Genomic DNA, 19,655 nt, shown 5'->3' on the forward strand with positions numbered 1-19,655 from the left:
GTAAATACATTTGCGTGCATAATTTAATTTTAGCTGTGCTGAAAGAATATTGAATATTAAGGATGTAGGCTAGATAAACATCTGTAATCTCATTAGGCTGCTTAGGAAATTATGCGATAAGGCCAAAGCACATATTCATCCTGTCACATTTCCTTCCTCCTTCTCTCTGACTCGTGTTTTTACCCTGCCATGGACTTTAGACCTGCTAAAAAGTTTGTTAGATTGGATTAAAAAATGTAACTAAATATATTTACTCATATGGACATTACTTTAGAAGTCGTACTTCATATTTTCTCACTGTTTTAACTCTACTATCCCCCCTATTTGATCCGTTTATTTGCTTTGGGCTTAACGAGTACACAGATCTAATCAACACATACTTGTTAGAAAACGTAACGACATATATTTTAATCATACTTATGGGAAATTTACATAGATATAAAATCAAAGAGAGGATCTGCAAATTACTGCCTATAGATAATAGGTGTTTAAATAGGGTACTAAATGGAATCCAAAATATGTCAGAAATGCAGTTAGTTCGGCTGTTGCGCAAAGTCGTCAGCCTGTCGTAATCTCTCTTGCTTTATTTCTGTGGTAACCTGCTGTACTCTTACTCTGCAGGAGTGAGGAGTTCATGAGAGACGTACTCTGTGATTCACTGTACTCCAGCCCACAGTGGGCGTTGCTTATCAACCCCTTTGAAAGGTGTGGCGACTTTTTACGCGTTTGTGAAATTCGTTCTCAGACTTCAATCTTCTCCTTGTTTCTTGGTAAGACGAAAAAGAACACATTTTTAAAACTTTTATCAGCTTCCTGGATGTGCGTGTTGTTGTTGTTGTTTTTTAAAGGAAATTTGCTCTTTAGATATGCCTCGTCTACATTCGGATCTTACTTGTTTGCTTTTCTGTAGTTCCTTTTGCGCACGTTCTCTCGACTTTAGTTAGTTTTGTATTATTGTACCCTACAGATTTGTTTGTGATGCCACATCAATGCCCTTAAAAGCGCTGCCCTGATTAGATGGAATGGCGATCTGCAGCTAGAAAAAAATCCATTAAAGCATGAGTCAGCTCTTAAGATGCTACATTACAACACAATTAAGGTGCTAATAGTGTATTTTCTTTCTTCTCTGTAGTGTAAAACGCCTCCCTTAAACCACCAGAATGTCTGTTTGGGTAAGTACTTCTACATAGATGTCTGTTTGTATCCGTGTAGGCTCAAAATATGAGAAAATGAAGGCGGTCACCCTCTCTGTGTTTCAGGATGACTTGGACCTGCTCTTAGACAACCCCTCTTCACTGACTGTGACAGTAAGTACAACCTGCTCTTCTTTTATAGCATGATACATGGTACAGTTATTACCTGTGGATTAGTTTTCACTGGCATGCATCTGTGTCTATCAGTCCAGTGCAAGAGGAACTGTGAAGGACAAGGCAAATTTCAAAGTGGATGAAGATGTGTCTGCTCTCAGGAAGGCCATAGAGGGCCTTGGTAAGCTAATGGTTTACCATCATTGATATATTTTTATAGATATATATCTGACTGATATGTAAAGCACTTCGGCAAATGTGCTCATGTGCCTTTTTATTGCAGTATAAAGGTATAAAGCAAGGTGAACTCATTCACATATACACTCAGGTACTTTATTAATCTAAAAGAAAAGTAGCCATACATTCAAGTTCAAAATGGAGTGGATGAACCATTAGGGAAATCTTTATCTGTTATCCAGTTCAAATAGCAGCAAGAGTGCTAAGGGAGGTTTACAGGATGGTAGTGAGACCTGCTATGTTGTATGGTTTGGAGACAGAGGCACTGTCCAAAAGACAGGAGGCTGAGCTGGAAGTGTCAGAGCTGAAAATGCTCAGATTTTCTTGGGAGTGACCAGGATGGACTCTCTTAAGAAAATAGAAATGATTACAACAGACGGACAGCTCAGTTTGAGATGTTTGGAGACAAAAGAGGCAAGGCTGAGATGGTTTGGACATGTGCAGAGGATGCTGAAGATGGAGCTCCCAGCAAGGAGGCAAAGAGGAAGGTTCATAGATGAATTGAAAGAGGACATACAGAGAGTTGGTGTGAGAGAGGAGGATGCTAGCGACATGGTGAGATGGAAGCAGATGATCTGCTTTGAGCAGCTGAAAGAAGGAGATCCAGTTCAGTTCACTCTCACCATACAATAGGAGGTTGATAATAGACATGAAGTAAAATGACAATTTGATGAAAGTTCTACACTTTTTTTTTTTAAAAATTGAAAGAATTAAAAGTTCGCTTGGTGTTGTTTTCTTCAAAGGTACAACAGAAAAGACTCTGATTGATGTGTTGACCCAAAGAAGCAGTGCTCAGCGTCAGCTCATCGCCAAGGCTTATGAGAAAGCCACAGGAAGGGTATATAAATACACTTGCCTGTTTAATTTTCAAGCTTTTTCTTTCTTTGATGTTGACACAGACAAAGGCCAAATTGAGTTTGTCATTATTGGTGCAGGACTTGATTTTATTCCTCCCAATTAGACATTAATAGATGACCTGAAGGGTGACACTCGTGGAGACTTTGAAGATGTGTTAGTAGCCTTGGTAACGCCTCCTGCTCTCTATGACTGCCAGGAAGTCATCAAAGCTATGAAGGTAAGACTTTGTTAAACTAAGATAATTTGAATCATGTTTTTAAAACAATTTTCTAAAAGGTGACTTACTCAGTGATTGAAGAAATAAGTTACAAAAAGAATTTCTAAATTTGACGTGCACTATAATTTGTTCACTAAAGATTTGTTTGGATTGAGTATAATGTTAAACTTAATGCTAAATGTAAAGAATATTAAAGAAAGAAGATCTATTGGAGATTACAGCCTGGTTTTAATTAAATGGTAAATGGCCTGCATTTGTATAGCGCTTTTCTAGTCCATAGGACCCCAAAGCACTTTAGTCATTAGTCATTCACACACACATTGGCGATGGCAAGCTACATTGTAGCCACAGCTGCCCTGGGGCGCACTGACAGAGGCGAGGCTGCCGGACACAGGCGCCACCGGGCCCTCTGACCACCACCAGTAGGCAAACATGGGGTTAGTATCTTGCCCAAGGATATTTGGCATGCAGCCAGGATGCAGCCTGGGATTGAACCACCGACCTTCTGATTAGTGGCTGACCTGCTCTGCCACCTGAGCTACAGCCACCCCAGTGGAGAAAAGGCTGAACAAGTGACGACTTTTAAGGGGTTCACTTTGATTGCCAGTTACAGCGGCTTCATCATGTGGAGCATGTGTGTGCACAAATTAGTCAGTGCTTTAAGAAGGCTTAGTGTCCATGGAGTGGATAAATATTGTGTCGCTCTTCCATAGGGCAACTATTGACTCTAATATCCGTTATGGTATTACTGGTTTGGCAATCTTTCAGTCAAGCTCAGATCCCAAATTCAACATTTGATTTAAAGGGCTGATAACTGGGATGCTCTCTTCATCTACCCTCCTGAAGATATTTGAAGAGTCTGTGTAAAACAGGGTCTAAAAATTAAGGAAAAAATTACATCCTTTATAATGAGGATGACTAGATGCCCTCAGGAAAAAGGTTCAGGGTACCAATCCGTGAGTTTAAAAGGTTTACGTTTTCTCTAGTGCCATTATCAGTCAAATTATTGTTTGGTAGTAGGTGAAATTGTAAATGAGTGTTTGGCGTTTATTTGTGTGGGTGTGTGTGTGTTATCTTACATGATATGTTCCACTCACTTGTCCAAGGAAATTTCTTCTAAGTAGACAATAAATGCTAATCTAATCTAATTTTGCTATACTTATGGTTTGGACTTTAAACAACAGTTCACTATGATATTTTTTTATTTATACAGCACATGTCAACATCGGGTTCATAAGAGCCTGATCTTCAGATTTATTAAACTGTATTGTTTTGACATTATCATTTATTTATTCATTTGTATATCCTTGTGCATACAGGGTGCAGGGACCACAGAAAGCACTCTGACAGAAATATTTGCTTCGAGATCCAACAAGCAGATCCGAGAACTGTCTGAAGCATACCTAGCAAGTAGGACATTTTAACACACAGTATTTCAACTATATCTGATGAAACTGAAATCATAAATGAGTTGGCAGCTGTTTGTGATGTACTACGGTATTGTGAAATTGTCATGTATTCCGCTGTCTCACTGGAGAAACGGGAAGAGCGATGATTCACGACCTGCAGTCGGAGGTATCTGGAGATTATGGAAAAGCACTGCTGATCTTGGCCGAGGTATAGCACATGAAATTACAGCAGATGACATAACATTCCCAACAAATAAGAACCACAACCACATTGAAATTTACTGCAGTCAGCAGGTGTGTAGTGAGTGTTTATGTTTTAGAAATATACTCTTAAAGCACCTTGATTTCTTCATATCCAAATACTGATTGTAGGAAGAAATGCAGGAAATACAAATAATGTCCTGTGTGAGCTAAATGAGTTGCGCCATTTTTAAGTTACATTGTTTATTTAGTAGTGATGGGACGTTCTGTATCGAGGCTTCGGAGCGTGTGTCGAGTAATGGAGGGGGCGTTTCCGCGAAGCGCGTATCGAGGCTTGCTTCATTTATGGGAGGAGCTGAAAATGATGACGTCCGAAGCCTCGCTGCCCGGCTGTACCACGTGACTGGTTCATGAAGCGGTTCGAACTTTGCCGCAAATAATCATTTTCCATACTGCCAGCATAAATATACACAGTATACTGCCATCACTACAATATACATGTTTTACACACTCCTTTTGTTGTTGACATTTACAGGCTGTGTGCAAAATGCCACACTCTTCAAATTCATGCCAGCTATTATTTTTACGTCCAGTAGGTGTCCTGCTAGAGCAAATGAAGCTTCATGAAGCTTCGCGTTGGGGTGAACCAATTGGATGAAAAGCTCCAGTGCTTCATGGGGCTTCATCTGCCCATCACTATTATTTAGAATATTGAATTGTGAGGATATCATTATAGCCTATTTCAAAGTTTCTTTTTTTTCTCTTCGCCTCACAAACCCGTCCTCCCTACAGGGGAAGAGAGATGAGACCACCAGCGTGGATGCTGCCAAAGCAAAAGCTGATGCTAAGGTACACTTTTTTTTACGTTTGGTTCATTTGTGTATAAACACTTGCTTTTCAAACTGAGGTAACTTTTGTGTTACTGCAGTACAAACATTTTAAATAGCAGCTTTCTCTTTCACATTTTTAGGTTAATTCATTCAGAGTTTGGTGGCATCGCTCATCTCAGCTAACACACCTTGCTGGGTGATGCAAGTTTCAACCTGCACCTATGTTGAAAGCATGTTGAAATTTTCTTATGTTGGATTCAGTTAATCTAGTGTGCTTGCGTTGAACTTTGACTCTGTGTGTTTTTCTTTTTTACTTTTTCTTTTTTTAGTGTAGTCCAACAATATTATACTCATACCTTTTCTGAATCCATGCAGGCCTTGTATGAAGCAGGAGAGAAGAAGTGGGGAACCGACGAGGGGAAGTTTATTGACATCCTGTGCCACAGAAGTGTTCCCCAGCTCAGGCAAAGTGGGTTGATCCCTGACCTATCATTCATCCTGTGGATAAATAGCATCTTAGAAATAGTACTAAGAGTTTACAGCCGTGCTTGCAACTCTCTGAGGCTGTTTATCAAGAGCAACATGCTAACATGCTCACCTTGACAGTGCAAGTATGCCATTTAAAACTAAGAAAGCTAAGGCTGATGGAAGCGTATTTGGTTAGTAGATTTTTAGTCAAATGCCATGGTGACACTAAAAGGCATTTAATCAGGATTTATTCTCACTGACACCTGATCAAAAACATTATACATAGACTCCATTAGTTGAGGCAGTATCTATGTGATCAAGTTCAAGACACAAAAACCCAAAGATGCAATCTCATGATGGTGCAATAAGCAAAGTCATTCATCTTCTGTGGGCTCTTGAAGTGAACTTATGCTTCTTTTTTTTTTTTTTTTTTTTTTCTGCTTTGGGACGCTCTAATTGGTTTGTTTCAGACACTTTTTTCTAATTCTTGGCTTTGTATTATGCTAGTGAGAGGGGATATTCTTATTCATTCAGGGCCATCTAAGGTACTTGCTGTCACCACAGCAGATCCAGACAGTTTAAACTTTGTACAGGGAGTGCAGAATTATTAGGCAAGTTGTATTTTTGAGGAATAATTTTATTATTGAACAACAACAATGTTCTCAATGAACCCAAAAAACTCATTAATATCAAAGCTGAATGTTTTTGGAAGTAGTTTTTAGTTTTAGCTATTTTAGGGGGATATCTGTGTGTGCAGGTGACTATTACTGTGCATAATTATTAGGCAACTTAACAAAAAACAAATATATACCCATTTCAATTATTTATTTTTACCAGTGACACCAATATAACATCTCCACATTCACAAATATACATTTCTGACATTCAAAAACAAAACAAAAACAAATCAGTGACCAATATAGCCACCTTTCTTTGCAAGGACACTCAAAAGCCTGCCATCCATGGATTCTGTCAGTGTTTTGATCTGTTCACCATCAACATTGCGTGCAGCAGCAACCACAGCCTCCCAGACACTGTTCAGAGAGGTGTACTGTTTTCCCTCCTTGTAAATCTCACATTGGATGATGGACCACAGGTTCTCAATGGGGTTCAGATCAGGTGAACAAGGTGGCCATGTCATTAGTTTTTCTTCTTTTATACCCTTTCTTGCCAGCCACGCTGTGGAGTACTTGGACGCGTGTGATGGAGCATTGTCCTGCATGAAAATCATGTTTTTCTTGAAGGATGCAGACTTCTTCCTGTACCACTGCTTGAAGAAGGTGTCTTCCAGAAACTGGCAGTAGGACTGGGAGTTGAGCTTGACTCCATCCTCAACCCGAAAAGGCCCCACAAGCTCATCTTTGATGATACCAGCCCAAACCAGTACTCCACCTCCACCTTGCTGGCGTCTGAGTCGGACTGGAGCTCTCTGCCCTTTACCAATCCAGCCAGGGGCACATCCATCTGGCCCATCAAGACTCACTCTCATTTCATCAGTCCATAAAACCTTAGAAAAACCAGTCTTGAGATATTTCTTGGCCCAGTCTTGACGTTTCAGCTTGTGTGTCTTGTTCAGTGGTGGTCGTCTTTCAGCCTTTCTTACCATGGCCATGTCTCTGAGTATTGCACACCTTGTGCTTTTGGGCACTCCAGTGATGTTGCAGCTCTGAAATATGGCCAAACTGGTGGCAAGTGGCACCTTGGCAGCTGCACGCTTGACTTTTCTCAGTTCATGGGCAGTTATTTTGCGCCTTGGTTTTTCCACACGCTTCTTGCGACCCTGTTGACTATTTTGAATGAAACGCTTGATTGTTCGATGATCACGCTTCAGAAGCTTTGCAATTTTGAGACTGCTGCATCCCTCTGCAAGATATCTCACTATTTTTGACTTTTCTGAGCCTGTCAAGTCCTTCTTTTGACCCATTTTGCCAAAGGAAAGGAAGTTGCCTAATAATTATGCACACCTGATATAGGGTGTTGATGTCATTAGACCACACCCCTTCTCATTACAGAGATGCACATCACCTAATATGCTTAATTGGTAGTAGGCTTTCGAGCCTATACAGCTTGGAGTAAGACAACATGCATGAAGAGGATGATGTGGACAAAATACTCATTTGCCTAATAATTCTGCACTCCCTGTATTAACATGGCACTGTTGGTCAGAAGAAAGCTGGCTTAAAGAAATTGCTTGTTTCAGACAGGCAATGAACCGAGGAGCTCCACAAAAGCTCATTTTAAACTGAATCACGAAAATGGGCTGTGATGAACCTACCAGCAGATACGCATCCCACTGTGAACCGCTACCAAATTGGCAAAAAATAAAAGTATATTACAAGTTCAATGTGAGGAAAAATAATCTCAGCTCAATGTATTTTGGCAGCTCTGATTGAGTACAAGAATATTAGCAAGAAGACTCTGCAGGAGAGCATTAAGAGCGAGATGTCTGGAAACCTGGAGAAACTACTTGTGGCTGTTGGTGAGCAAAATATTACATCACTGCCTTGTTGTTATCGATGTCTTCCTTGTCTGAGCATTTAAGTTAATTTAAAAATAATATATGAACTCATTTCTTTTAGTTAAGTGTGTGCAGAACGTCCCAGCATACCTCGCTGAGAGGCTTTTCAAGAGCATGAAGGTGAGTTGTGCAACTGGTCAGTTTGTCCATCTGTGTCATGATGGCCTTTCTAAACCTCTATGCACATCAGAAATGTCTGCCCAGCAAAATTCACATTCTGTATGGTTGCATCATACCCTTTCAGTCACAGCAGACTGTATTGGTCACCAGTGATGTGGAAAGGAATGCTGACCACATTTTACTGTTAGTGATTTGACCAGCACAGCCAACACTGGCTGAAATGTGTCAACAGTCTGAATAAGGAAGCGTAGCCTAACTTTTGACAGTAGTATTGCAAAAAAAATAACAACCCCCCCCCCCTGCATCTTCACATGTGTAAAAGGCCTGCGAGCCAAATGTGGCCCTTTGTAGATTTCAATCGGGCCTGCATATAAATGTCTATAAATTATGGGAAATCTGGTCATAACTATCTGCATAGCATGTCTGTCTGTGCACATGCCAAACCAAACGCACTAGTGCAGCATCACTGCAATGTAAAACCAGAAGTCTGCATAGTAACAAGCTACATCATTGAGTTCATGCCCATGTCAGACAGAAATATGAACAAATTTTAACTTTCATTTTGATTATAATTTATTTTAATTAAATATGCCATCCTGTCAGAAGTTGTAAAACAGGTTCTTACCTGTAAGGTAGCCTGCATTGTATCTTGTTGAGACCATTTTTCTATGTGGAACAATACGAAATTAACGCATGCCATACCATGTCTAGCCAGAGTTTGAAGCCCCTGGCTTAAAGGACGAATGTCTTTGTTTTCCAAATTATACTTGGTCCAGGGTGCAGGGACCACAGAGTGCACTCTGACCAGGATATTCGTCAGTCGCTCAGAGATCGATTTGATAGACATCAAAGTAGAGTACAAGAAGCTGTTTGGATGTTCCCTCTACAGTCAGCTAGAGGTCAGTATTAACAGGAGTTATGTTATGAATTTATAACATTAACATAAACATGTTTAAATGTTAACTTTTGTTTATTGTGGTGTGTGTCACAAACACCCAATTCCTTTCGTTTATCTCTCCCCATCCTTGTGTAGTCTGAAGTGTCCGGTGATTATGGAAAAACACTCAAGTGTCTGTGTGGCCAAGACGAATAACTCGTACCAGCTCCTTTGTTGGGTCGTTCAGCTTTACATCACAGCAGCTATGATGACCTGTTCCTGACGTAGCGACCAGCTACTTATCTCAAGAATAACTTCATACTGATATGATTGATTGAACTAGTTAGGAAATGTAACTAATTTTCATGAAGTTATTAAACCCAATAATAGCGCTTAAATGTCTGACTGATATCTGTTAACTTCACTTTTCTTTTATACACACAAATATCTGTCATAACTTTTGCATTTAATAAAAACAAAAGATGAGAACACTTGTGAAAAAATAATTTATTTCAAGGTTTTGCTAATGTTGCTGTATCCAACGCCTACACAGGTCATCAGGACCTTGTCGCCCCCTTTCCGTTCGTCTTCTAAAGGCTTCTGGACCTCAATCTTGAACATAATCTGGAAGAAATCTCTGATGTGTCGGAGGAATTCGATCCTGTATAGACAGAGAAAGGAGAGTTTCATATTAATAAAGATCATCAGCCACCACATTTCTCATACATACCAAGTTTTTAAAAGCTAAAAACTTAAAACAGGTCTTTTGTTTTTAAAACCGTAAGACTTGACAGAAATGATCCAAAACTGATTTAGTGTTACCTGAATAACAGGAAGAGTGTATTGTGATGGCACTGCCAATCTTCAGTTATCATAGTACTGTACTTGAGAGGGACACAGCACCGGTACCATGATAACTGAAAATGGACAGTTCATAGTTCGCTCCTCATTCAAGAAGACGGACATCTGGAACAAGGTTAGTGCTCAGCTGTTTTTATACTGCTGTACTTTTATTTTATTTGGGTTGTTTGCAAATAAACACACAAATTATGCATTTAAAATGCAGCACACACAAATGGGTTAGAAGTAGAAGCAGGGTAACAGAAACAAGACTCATTAGACTTTATAATAATTTAATCAATACTGTGAAATATTTTATAAACTACAAAAATGTAGTTTATCAAAACATTATCTTAGGTGCCACCCATTATGAGCCTAATAAAAAAATCCCTCCAAAGCCATGTGAACCTGAACAGTTGAATCTGATTGCACATGTTACTCAAAGCAATCAAATTAAAATTGGGCTCTGAGTAAAGAAACCCTTGTGGTTGCATGCCACCATCAGAGTGCTCTTAGCAGAAACCCTGAATCTTTAGTGGAGTGGGTTAAAGTTCAGTGGAAATAGATTAATTTTGTGTTCATTTAAGAAATGCAGACTTTTTTCCTTCCTCTCTGATGATCCAGCTGTACAGAGTATTATTCAGCTTCTTATTGTGAACTTTGGGATATTGTCATCTGCCAAAAGAGGACTAGTAGAAGAATAATTAAACGTGGGATTGAGTGGGTTCCTCATTTGCCGTCTGTACATTTAACTTTTGAATGGGTCTTACGTGTATGGGGAGAGGGGTCCCAGGAGAACCTTCGACACGTCCTGTTGGCCAAGGGTCATCAAGAGCAGCGCCAAGCTCTGATTGGATGAATCCACGCAGCCACCCTAAAACAGAGAGAGAAAGGAGGGCGGGGGTGTCGTGTGTCAGCAACTAAAAACTACACTGAAATGCGTCAAGGAGGTGGAAATGTTTAGAGAAATCAACTTCTTGACAGTGGGATTGTACAGCGAAAGCTGTGTAGATTTGTTTGTCTGACTTTTCATTAAAAAAAACTAAACTTTTTTCCTATTAAATATAATTAAGCAGTCTTGAAACAGTTTGGCAAGTTGTCACTAAAGTGTTTCTTCTTCTTTCGTGCTCACATAATGTATTAGTCGACTTTCCAGTCATCTTCCTACCATTTTCCCAAATGACACTAACACTCCCAATTCCATCTACATGTTAAATATTTAGACAGATGATGCACTCTCAATATCCAAGAGAGCACATGCCATTGCTCTAACAGAGCTCAGTGTGCGATTTCCCACTGTGTGCAATGCACAACTGGACACACCCAAGAACATTTTATAGTCTGACCTTTAAAATAGTTGTCCGCTGGTAGTTTGAGTTATTTCTTGACATGCGATATGCAGCATTAACCTGATCCGTTCTAACAACGTACTTGTGTAGCTCAGTCATGCTCAATTATGGCATCATGACAGCTCGTCAGCAGAATTTTGATTCAATTACATAATCATATCATGGAAACCATGGTGACGGTTTCATCATTTATTAGGTGAAACACATTACAATGACTTGTTAGAGGTTTACCGTTGTTAGTCTATGTAACATTTATCCCTGTGCTGTCCGCTCTGATACTGCATCTCATCTTATCCACTCTGCTATTTTACACTTCACTCTTCTCAGAGCTGCTCTGGAACAAACAGGAAAAGAAACCTAAAACTGTTTCTGAACGAACTAAGAAGCATGACACAACAGCGCCATTTCTAACCACCAGTTTCAGGCCCTGCCTTCCAGAGACCGTCTCCAGAGGCCATCAGCCAACCACAAGGCCTAATGGAAAAGTCCCTTAATTCCTTTGAATGAAAGTTAATCCCTTTCCCAGCCGCTCAAAAACAGACAGTAAAGCAAATAATTGAGGGTTAACTTCTAAGCATCACAGATATATTTGACCTGAACCTGTAGATCTATATAACACATATTGATTTAAATTCACTAGAAATGATAGATTAGGTGATACAGAAATATTCTTTTTTTTCACAAGTTGCCCAACAGGTGAGGAACATAGTGTTTCCTAAGCAAGCTTATGAATTCATTAGCATTAAATGAAAATTAATGGACGCTTTCTCCACAAACCTGTTCCATGATCACCAATACAGTTAATCAGTTGGAAAACAATGCAAAAAGCAAAGACAAGTGTGGTGCATCCTGCAAAGTATACAAAAATTAATTCCATGATGAAAAAAAAAAAAAGTAAAAATTGAAAGAGTGCACCACTTACGTCAGCTCCTGTGTTGATGCTGCTTCCAAAAACAAAATGTCCATGGAGTAACTGGTTTACAACTAGAAGACCGTACTGATTAACCATAAAACAAACAGAGCCAAACATACAGGGCACCTGCGCCCTTTGATGTGAACTGGGCAAATTTCCTCAGATTTCAAAAACAAAGTATTCCTGCCCCGCAAAATAAAATTAAATCCTTTTAACTCCAGAGGGTTTCTTTTTGCTTCTCAGCTCTAGCAATCACTCTGTCCTCCTGCTACAGTTCGGTATAACACATAGCAGTAATTCAAATGATCTACCTGTTCTTCCAGCAGCGGCTAAAGCTTTTAAAAAGCCAAGCAACTTAAAGTAGAAGGCCCCTGTTAACCCACCACCCTCCAAGGAAGCTAACGAGAGATATTAGCTCTGCACTCTGTTGCCTGGAATTAAGAGGATGTAGCCAACAATATTCCCCTTTCAGAGATAATCAGCACTACCCTGATCAGCTAACTTGACTCACATGGCTCCTATGAGAGGCTGGGAGAGGCAGAACCATGTGGAGGCAAACATGATTCACAGACTCTCATTGTACGTATTCTGATGAAATGGCTTTTTCCTGTGTGGCTATGCGACGTGACTGTTTACACACAGCAAACCTTTCACCACCTTTCAACACACAGATAACTAAATGAATAAAACTAATTTTTTAGTTTTATGTGGTCACAACCATCAGGCATTTCTAATCGATTAAATCTGTTCAAACACAGCGTATTCAGCTGACACGTTACCCAATCGGCTCGTGTATTCGAAGAATTAAACAATTTATGAGCGCAGATCCTGTCATTGGACATGAGCTGTAAGTTTGAAAGAAACTGGGGCAATATGTAAATGTACAATTATAAAAAATGCTGATACCTTCCCCAAAGAATCTGCCTCTCTTCCCAGGAAGGTTGTTGCTTGTTTGTCAAATGTGTGACCCACTGCACTCTGGAGCCACAAATACTTATATACTCCGTTGTGATAATGGCCTATTGGACCCCATACTTCACCATTTTTTTTTCTTGTTAATACAGTTTAAAATTGAAGAAATGACTGATTATACAGCATTAAATTACACTTTTTACATATTGAGGGAGCTAATTACTTGATATTAAGGCAGAACCCTTTGAGGCTATTATAGATCTGAATGTACAAACTTAATTTTACCATTTTCTTGGTCTTCGGTCTAGTTTAACTTAAAAATCTAATTTGATTTCATGTCAGATGTCTCTCAAATGGTTTTCCTCAGTTGACACAGGCTGACTTCTCCTCCACAAAAAACACACCATGAAAGTTTTCATGATTACTTTTTTTTTTTCTTTAAAAACATGATGCCCTAATTAAAAGTAGAAAATGCAGTCAAGTCAAGTGCTCTAAAATCTACCTAAACAAAAGCTGCTCTCTACATTGCGGTCTGTCCACAAACAAGTTTCTTTCAGTTGAAATGCAGGCGAGGTTTATTACCAGGGAATGCGGGTAAACAAGTGCAATGTCATTGTTGCCTAATGTGTGCTGACAGTGTATCTCAGGTATTCCCCAAGAATTCAGGAGTTTTATTTCAGCAGCAGCAGCTTTTCCAACATTGTTTCAAGCCCAAATTTACTTTAAATGATAAGAGAGTCCCCAGCACAGTTATAAAAAAAAAAAAAAACTAACAAAAAGTGGAATTATGAATGAGTTCAACTTTGTAAATATAATGCTGTAGTCTTCGCAATAGAAAATCTACATCGATAAAACTAGGTGGCATGTGCTCTAAGACTGGCTTATATCTAAAAAGAATAGTGTTGGATTCACAACTGCAACAAATATATAAATATTCTACAACATTCACTATTCACGATGTCAAGCTTTATTATGTGTACACAAAGACAAACTGGGATATGCACAAGAACACGGTGCACACAGTGCGCGTGTGTGCTGCAACTTTCCCTCTGAGAGGAGTTTTTACAGACTTTACACTGCCTGGTGGGCTGTTTGATGCAAAATTGTCCAAATCCAAATTACTCACACTCTTTCTTCCATTTCATGTTGTCAACATCTGATGTTTCACTGTTAAAGCTCACATATGCGTGTCTCATAAAACTGTGATAGCTCACCACAAACGATGTTAAGAGCTGCTTGTGAGGGAGCAAATGGAAGCACATTTAAATACAGCCGAGCCCTTATGGTAATGTTTCAGTCGACAACTAGCAGACTTGATGAAAACGGGCAGAAATCAGCTTTTCCTGCTTGTGATATGCAAATAAAACAGGATAGGCTTGTTATTTTGAATGGCAGTTGCCTTTAGATCAACTAGTTAATTAAAGCACTTTCAGTTACCTGCATTATTTAGCCTTTTCAGACATTGCCAGATTTAACAGTCTGTTATGCTGACAGTATTCTGTCATTAGATGCCATGTCTGTGTATTTTGCTTTGGCTTCCTGCAAACATGTCCACAGCGTTCATGCAACACATGTCGTAACACAACATTATTTGTGCAATATTGTGAATTGTGTGCGAGTTCCCTACCTTCACACATGTGCCGAAGTCAGAGAAGACTTGCCATTACAGCTTAAGAAGCTTAACAAGCTCTAGTTAAGTATTCAACTGTAGCTTGTAACTGTGGAAGCTTTAAAGTCTGAGCTGAAGTTCAAAATGTAATCTGCTATGACATCCTGATACAGATCATCTATACGACTGTGAACTATTTATCATCACTAAGCAGTAAACTAGCAGCTGTTTTTTCAAGCACTTAAATGTGCATATCTCTCACTTAAAAATGTGCAAGAAATAAATTGTTGTCTAACGCTGCAGGTAATACATCTAGAATTACCTGGAAGCAGCAAACCTACATCAGCTCCCCTCGAAGTCAAAAACTGCAATATTTACTTAAATCCAGTAAATATTTGTATTTGTTAAATGCTCAAAAAAATATGTTTTTTTATACTTAAGATTAGGGCTGTGCGATATGACCAAAATCTCATATCCCGATATAAGATATTTATCATCCTGACAACGATATAAATCACAATAATGGAATATTTTCTGTAAATTCTGTGAATCTCAGGCAGCTCGACTTACATGAAGTGTTTCCAGCGGGGTGTCCTTTACCTGGAGTCGAGTGTTTTAACCGATGCATGAAACTATTCATTTTCAGACAGAAGTTGTAATGGCCGCCATTTTCTTTCAAAGTTTGAGTCTAACGTTTAGTTTTTTAGCACCTGGCGGCTCTTTTTTGCTTCTCATCCGTAAACTCTCTGCATACTCTTTCACGTGATTCACTTTATTTTGAAAAGGCTCAACAGGATCTTGAGCTTTATTGTGAAAGTGTTACATTAAAAAGAAACAAGCAGACAGCAGGACCACGCAATGGTTTTACCATCATTGTTGCTAACGACAAGACGTAAAAACAGGCGCTTGTCTGTCCGTAGTGTTGTTATATTAAATATAAGTGAAAGAGAGAACTTTTGGAAATTAATATAGCCACTACAGTGCCCATCAAAAAAATGAAAAAAATATTGCTGTAAACGGTTTATTTTACGTTACCGTGAAACAAACGATAGCGTAATAGGAAACGATAGACGTTTCTATATCGTCATCCGATATATCGTCGTTATATCGAACAGCCCTACTTTAGATGCACCCCCAGGATTGAAGCAGTGATGTTCAAGCTCTGTCCTGTTTGCACAAAGAAATCCTGTTGGCATATCTAACCATTTTTTCAGCCGCAGCTCAGATCAGTCCTTGTTTAATAATATCTTTTTTTTTTATTATTATTATTATTATTATTATTATTATTATTATTCACAGGTTTTACTTTATACACACACACACACACACAATCTGGTGCATGCCTGTTATACTTTTATGTACAGCCAGGCATCAAGAGCCTCTACACAGTATTAAATGTCCATGTGTGCATTTACCCGATATATCTCCTCCAAAAGCAGTTTTGCGCAATTTCTGCCAAGGTCTTCTGGCAGTATGGGGTCTCCCTGCCCCTGTGGCGTGGATAACATCTCTGCACTAAGGAAGTAGCCGTTGAGCGTCTCTGCTACCAGTGTCAGACCAAAGCCTGGAGACCTGGGGGGTTGACCAAGTACAATGATTTAGTCCGTTTCCACAAATAAGGGTTGAGAATTAAAAACACATAGAAAACCCATGTAAAGCTTAGCAGCTTATAAATGTAGGCAAAGATACCCACTTGCCAGAGTTGGCTCCTTTCATGTGGTCAGTATAGATATAGATATCTGGAAGAAACTGGTTGAGGATGCCTCTGGCTGACTCCACAATCCTATTGCCCATCTGAGGAGAAACTCGCACTGAATATCTGTGTTTGAAATGTCAAGGACATGCCATTCAAAAGTGTGTGTTTGTGTTCCCACTTTGTGATGCAGAAATTATATCAAAATCAAGAGGCAACAAGCTAGTATTTAGTAACAAGTTCAAAATCATGATGGCTTCCTGCAACTCATATTACCAGTTATGTGTAAACGTCATCAGCAACATTGTGCTCATTTATAAATAGAAACTGAGCTAAAGTTTAAGCAAATGATTCATGAATTGATTCAACATGAGCTACTCTGGCCTTCTGTTCTGGGTTGGTTTTTTTTTAAATATTAATAACACATCAGTTGTGCCATGTTGATGTAATTGTAACTAGATCGGACTTATAATTGTACAGAACTGATCTCTTTATTATTACAAAAAAAATATGACTCATCAAACTAAAATGAGCACATAAAAATTACCAGGGCTAAAATGTAAAGAGGCGTTTCTGTATTTCGATCACTTTCATTTTGCTTAAGGTGAAATAAAGTGCAAGTCTAAAAAGGATACGCCACTCCCCTGATCCTCTTGATCTTGCCAGGGTCAGTCAGTTGGACGGGTCTGACGGTTTTGCGGACAGGACATGTAAACACTACTTCTCCACCCCCACCAGGCGCCATTCCTCTCTTCACCACCTGAGGGTGTAACACAAGAGACAGATTAAGATATAAGATGACATGCATGGCTACCTTATCCATCCCTGGGTTTGACTGCATCTCTACAAAAACAGAATACCATGAGGTCCTCACCTTGATGTCAAAGCCCTCTCCGTCGATCCCAAACTTCTTCATCACTGGGAGGGCTGTGGACTTCAGCAGATCGACCTGGCAAGGAACAGTGAGATTAAATCCTGACGCACACCCTTGTGCCTGCAGAGAGTTAAAAACTACCTTCCAAAACCCTAGAATAAACCCAGTCTCATCACAACAACAGGCAGACGCTGTTCAGTTTCCATGACAACACCTCTCTCCAATGTCCTCAATTCATACTTCGCAAGGCTTCCTTTTTTGTATGATATGTTGACAATATCTAATTTGAAACAATGCACCTTGAAGAAAAGGGCTGAAGAGAACAATACAGAAACTGGCTTGTGTGCAAAGGATGTGGCAAAAAAAAGGGTGTAAAAGGGGAAACCAGAGAGCAGATGCATGTTACACAACTGCCTCAAGTCAACACATGAGTGTCTAAATTATTACAAAAACATGAACCCCAGTGACATCAACTTCTGAAAATATGTGTACACAAACTGTGCGCACACCAATTCTTAAGTGAAACACTGTTGATCTTAACTGAGGTATAACGTGCTCATCATCAAGTGTGCACTAGAGGGCAGTGTCCATATGGAAATGGGAGGTGTGTACTCCACCACAAAACACGCAGTTCATTTCTTTGCAGATGCACGGCTCAGCTCCACCCAGTGCGATCATGAGGTGGATGAGTTGCAACTAAATCAGCAGAGAAAAATGCAGAACAAAAGTTGGATGGTGAACATATTTATGAGCTTACCGTTGGGTCAGTGAGGTCATTGGTAACTCCCCTCAGAGTGGCCTTCAGAGGGGACTTCATGAAAGGACCCAGCATGAGGAGGGCCTCCAGATAGTACCCAATTGAGCGCTGCGGGTTACAGTCATGTTCTACAGTGCCTCCATACAACAACCCAGGCTGGTAAACTAAAACGGTACCTAAGAAAGACAGTGAATGGCAATATTTGCTAAAGTACAAATTTATACAGCACATTTTATTGCACATAAAGCTAATATACCTAACATATAAACCTCCAGGTTTAAGTCTACAAAGCCTAAAGGAGGCAAAAGTAACAAAGGAAAAAATACAGCTTAACCTACACAGTGAAGCACACACAAATTATTAAGTGTAATCCATTTTACATCCAGATATATGCTGTATTAAAATAACATACAACATACTGTACATATAAAACAAAAGCAATAAATACTTTATTTGGAAAAATACGGAACTACGACGAAATATGCATAAGATTATGCATAAGACTTTTATTAGTTACAAATCAATAATTATGAGTCAATTTAAGACATTATTTAAACCTTGCTACAGGCCCACAACTTCACTATTGGAGCATCCTTACTGCTTAAAGCTTTAAATAATTTCTACCTTTGGATTGCGAGCTTAAAGAGAGGCATAAATGACAAATATTATGGGAGAAGACTGTGTATATTAAATGCAAAAGTTCATCATGGAGTAAAACATAATAAAACAAAAAAATCTTAATTTTGATCATGCGTCAAAGTTGTCGATGAGTTGGTGAAATCTCCCCTCCGTTGCACCTTCACAGTAAACAGTCATTACTGTGCATAAAATACAGTCTGTGACAAAGGCAACACCGAAATCACACCCTCGCTGTAACACTCACCCGTTTGGTTAATCTCTATCGTGGAGCCATTGGTCAACTTGTCCAACAGTCTGATAAAATTGGCCTCAAAATCTGGAGAAGACAGAATTTATATGTAGAGACTGGAAAAAAATGTCACATGGTAATTTATTTTTTAATTTGTCTGGCACTCAAAAACAATCCACCCACAGTGTGAACTTTATTCTGACACACCAAGACACCTCAAACAACTCAAAAAACTGCCAAATCACTGCTTCGACGCCCCTTGACACGCTTATCGAAGACACAACTTCATAAGGCAAATGTACGACCACACTCGTGTCACTATCAAACTACTGTCCCATCATTTTCCCTCCTCTGACGCCCAGCGACTGAACACACTCCCAACTGCGTAACAGCTAGCCAGTTAGCCAGGGAGCTAACTGCGACGCCACATGCAGAGCGAATCTGTTAAAAACTCACCCCTGAGTCCCGGCTCGTCATCTTTAGACCTGATGTTTTTTATCTTAACGCGCTTCCCGCTGAGTGCGGACAAAACCAGACGCTGTCGGAGAAAATTGCAGCCTTCGTAGGTGAGTCCGTGGCTTGCCATGTTATTGTTGTTTGTGCTTGGCGTCAGTAAAATCCACGTGTGTTTGTCCAGGAAGACGTTACTGGGAGGGGGAGATTACGGCAAGACAGTAGGGTCAAAATAATGGTTTCTACGGCTGCGTTGCCACACTACTGTTACTAGATGGCACACTGTAACCACTGACGAACGCTAGGTGGGCGTGGCTAAATGACGCACAAATTAAAGGCACAAAT

At 39.6% G+C, this 19,655-nt stretch overlaps 2 protein-coding genes across 3 annotated transcripts; one reads left to right on the forward strand and one right to left on the reverse strand.

Moving 5' to 3' along the window:
• The first annotated feature begins 612 nt into the window (after positions 1-612).
• Positions 613-9,444, forward strand: anxa3b (annexin A3b). 2 transcript variants are annotated; one of them, XM_026174107.1, is made up of 14 exons: positions 613-770; positions 1,133-1,172; positions 1,260-1,307; positions 1,401-1,488; positions 2,288-2,382; positions 2,506-2,619; positions 3,939-4,029; positions 4,157-4,236; positions 5,022-5,078; positions 5,435-5,528; positions 7,911-8,006; positions 8,107-8,165; positions 8,942-9,064; positions 9,199-9,444. In XM_026174107.1, the coding sequence occupies exons 2-14, from the start codon at positions 1,161-1,163 to the stop codon at positions 9,256-9,258; spliced, it is 1,017 nt and encodes a 338-aa protein (XP_026029892.1). In that variant the 5' UTR covers positions 613-770; positions 1,133-1,160; the 3' UTR covers positions 9,259-9,444. The 2 variants fall into 2 exon arrangements, with proteins under 2 accessions (XP_026029892.1, XP_026029891.1); XM_026174106.1 differs by lacking the exons at positions 613-770; positions 1,133-1,172 and having other exon boundaries at positions 1,215-1,307.
• Positions 9,445-9,534: 90 nt separating this feature from the next.
• On the reverse strand, positions 9,535-19,621 carry rcl1 (RNA terminal phosphate cyclase-like 1). The gene is made up of 9 exons (XM_026174105.1): positions 19,314-19,621; positions 18,873-18,944; positions 17,990-18,165; positions 17,233-17,307; positions 16,994-17,118; positions 16,359-16,484; positions 16,081-16,237; positions 10,653-10,756; positions 9,535-9,703 (listed from the first exon to the last, which is right to left on the reverse strand). The coding sequence occupies exons 1-9, from the start codon at positions 19,441-19,443 to the stop codon at positions 9,550-9,552; spliced, it is 1,119 nt and encodes a 372-aa protein (XP_026029890.1). The 5' UTR covers positions 19,444-19,621; the 3' UTR covers positions 9,535-9,549.
• Positions 19,622-19,655: the final 34 nt, after the last annotated feature.

This window comes from Astatotilapia calliptera, chromosome 7 (genome assembly GCF_900246225.1).
Source record: "Astatotilapia calliptera chromosome 7, fAstCal1.2, whole genome shotgun sequence".
In the NCBI taxonomy this organism is placed as follows: domain Eukaryota; kingdom Metazoa; phylum Chordata; class Actinopteri; order Cichliformes; family Cichlidae; genus Astatotilapia; species Astatotilapia calliptera.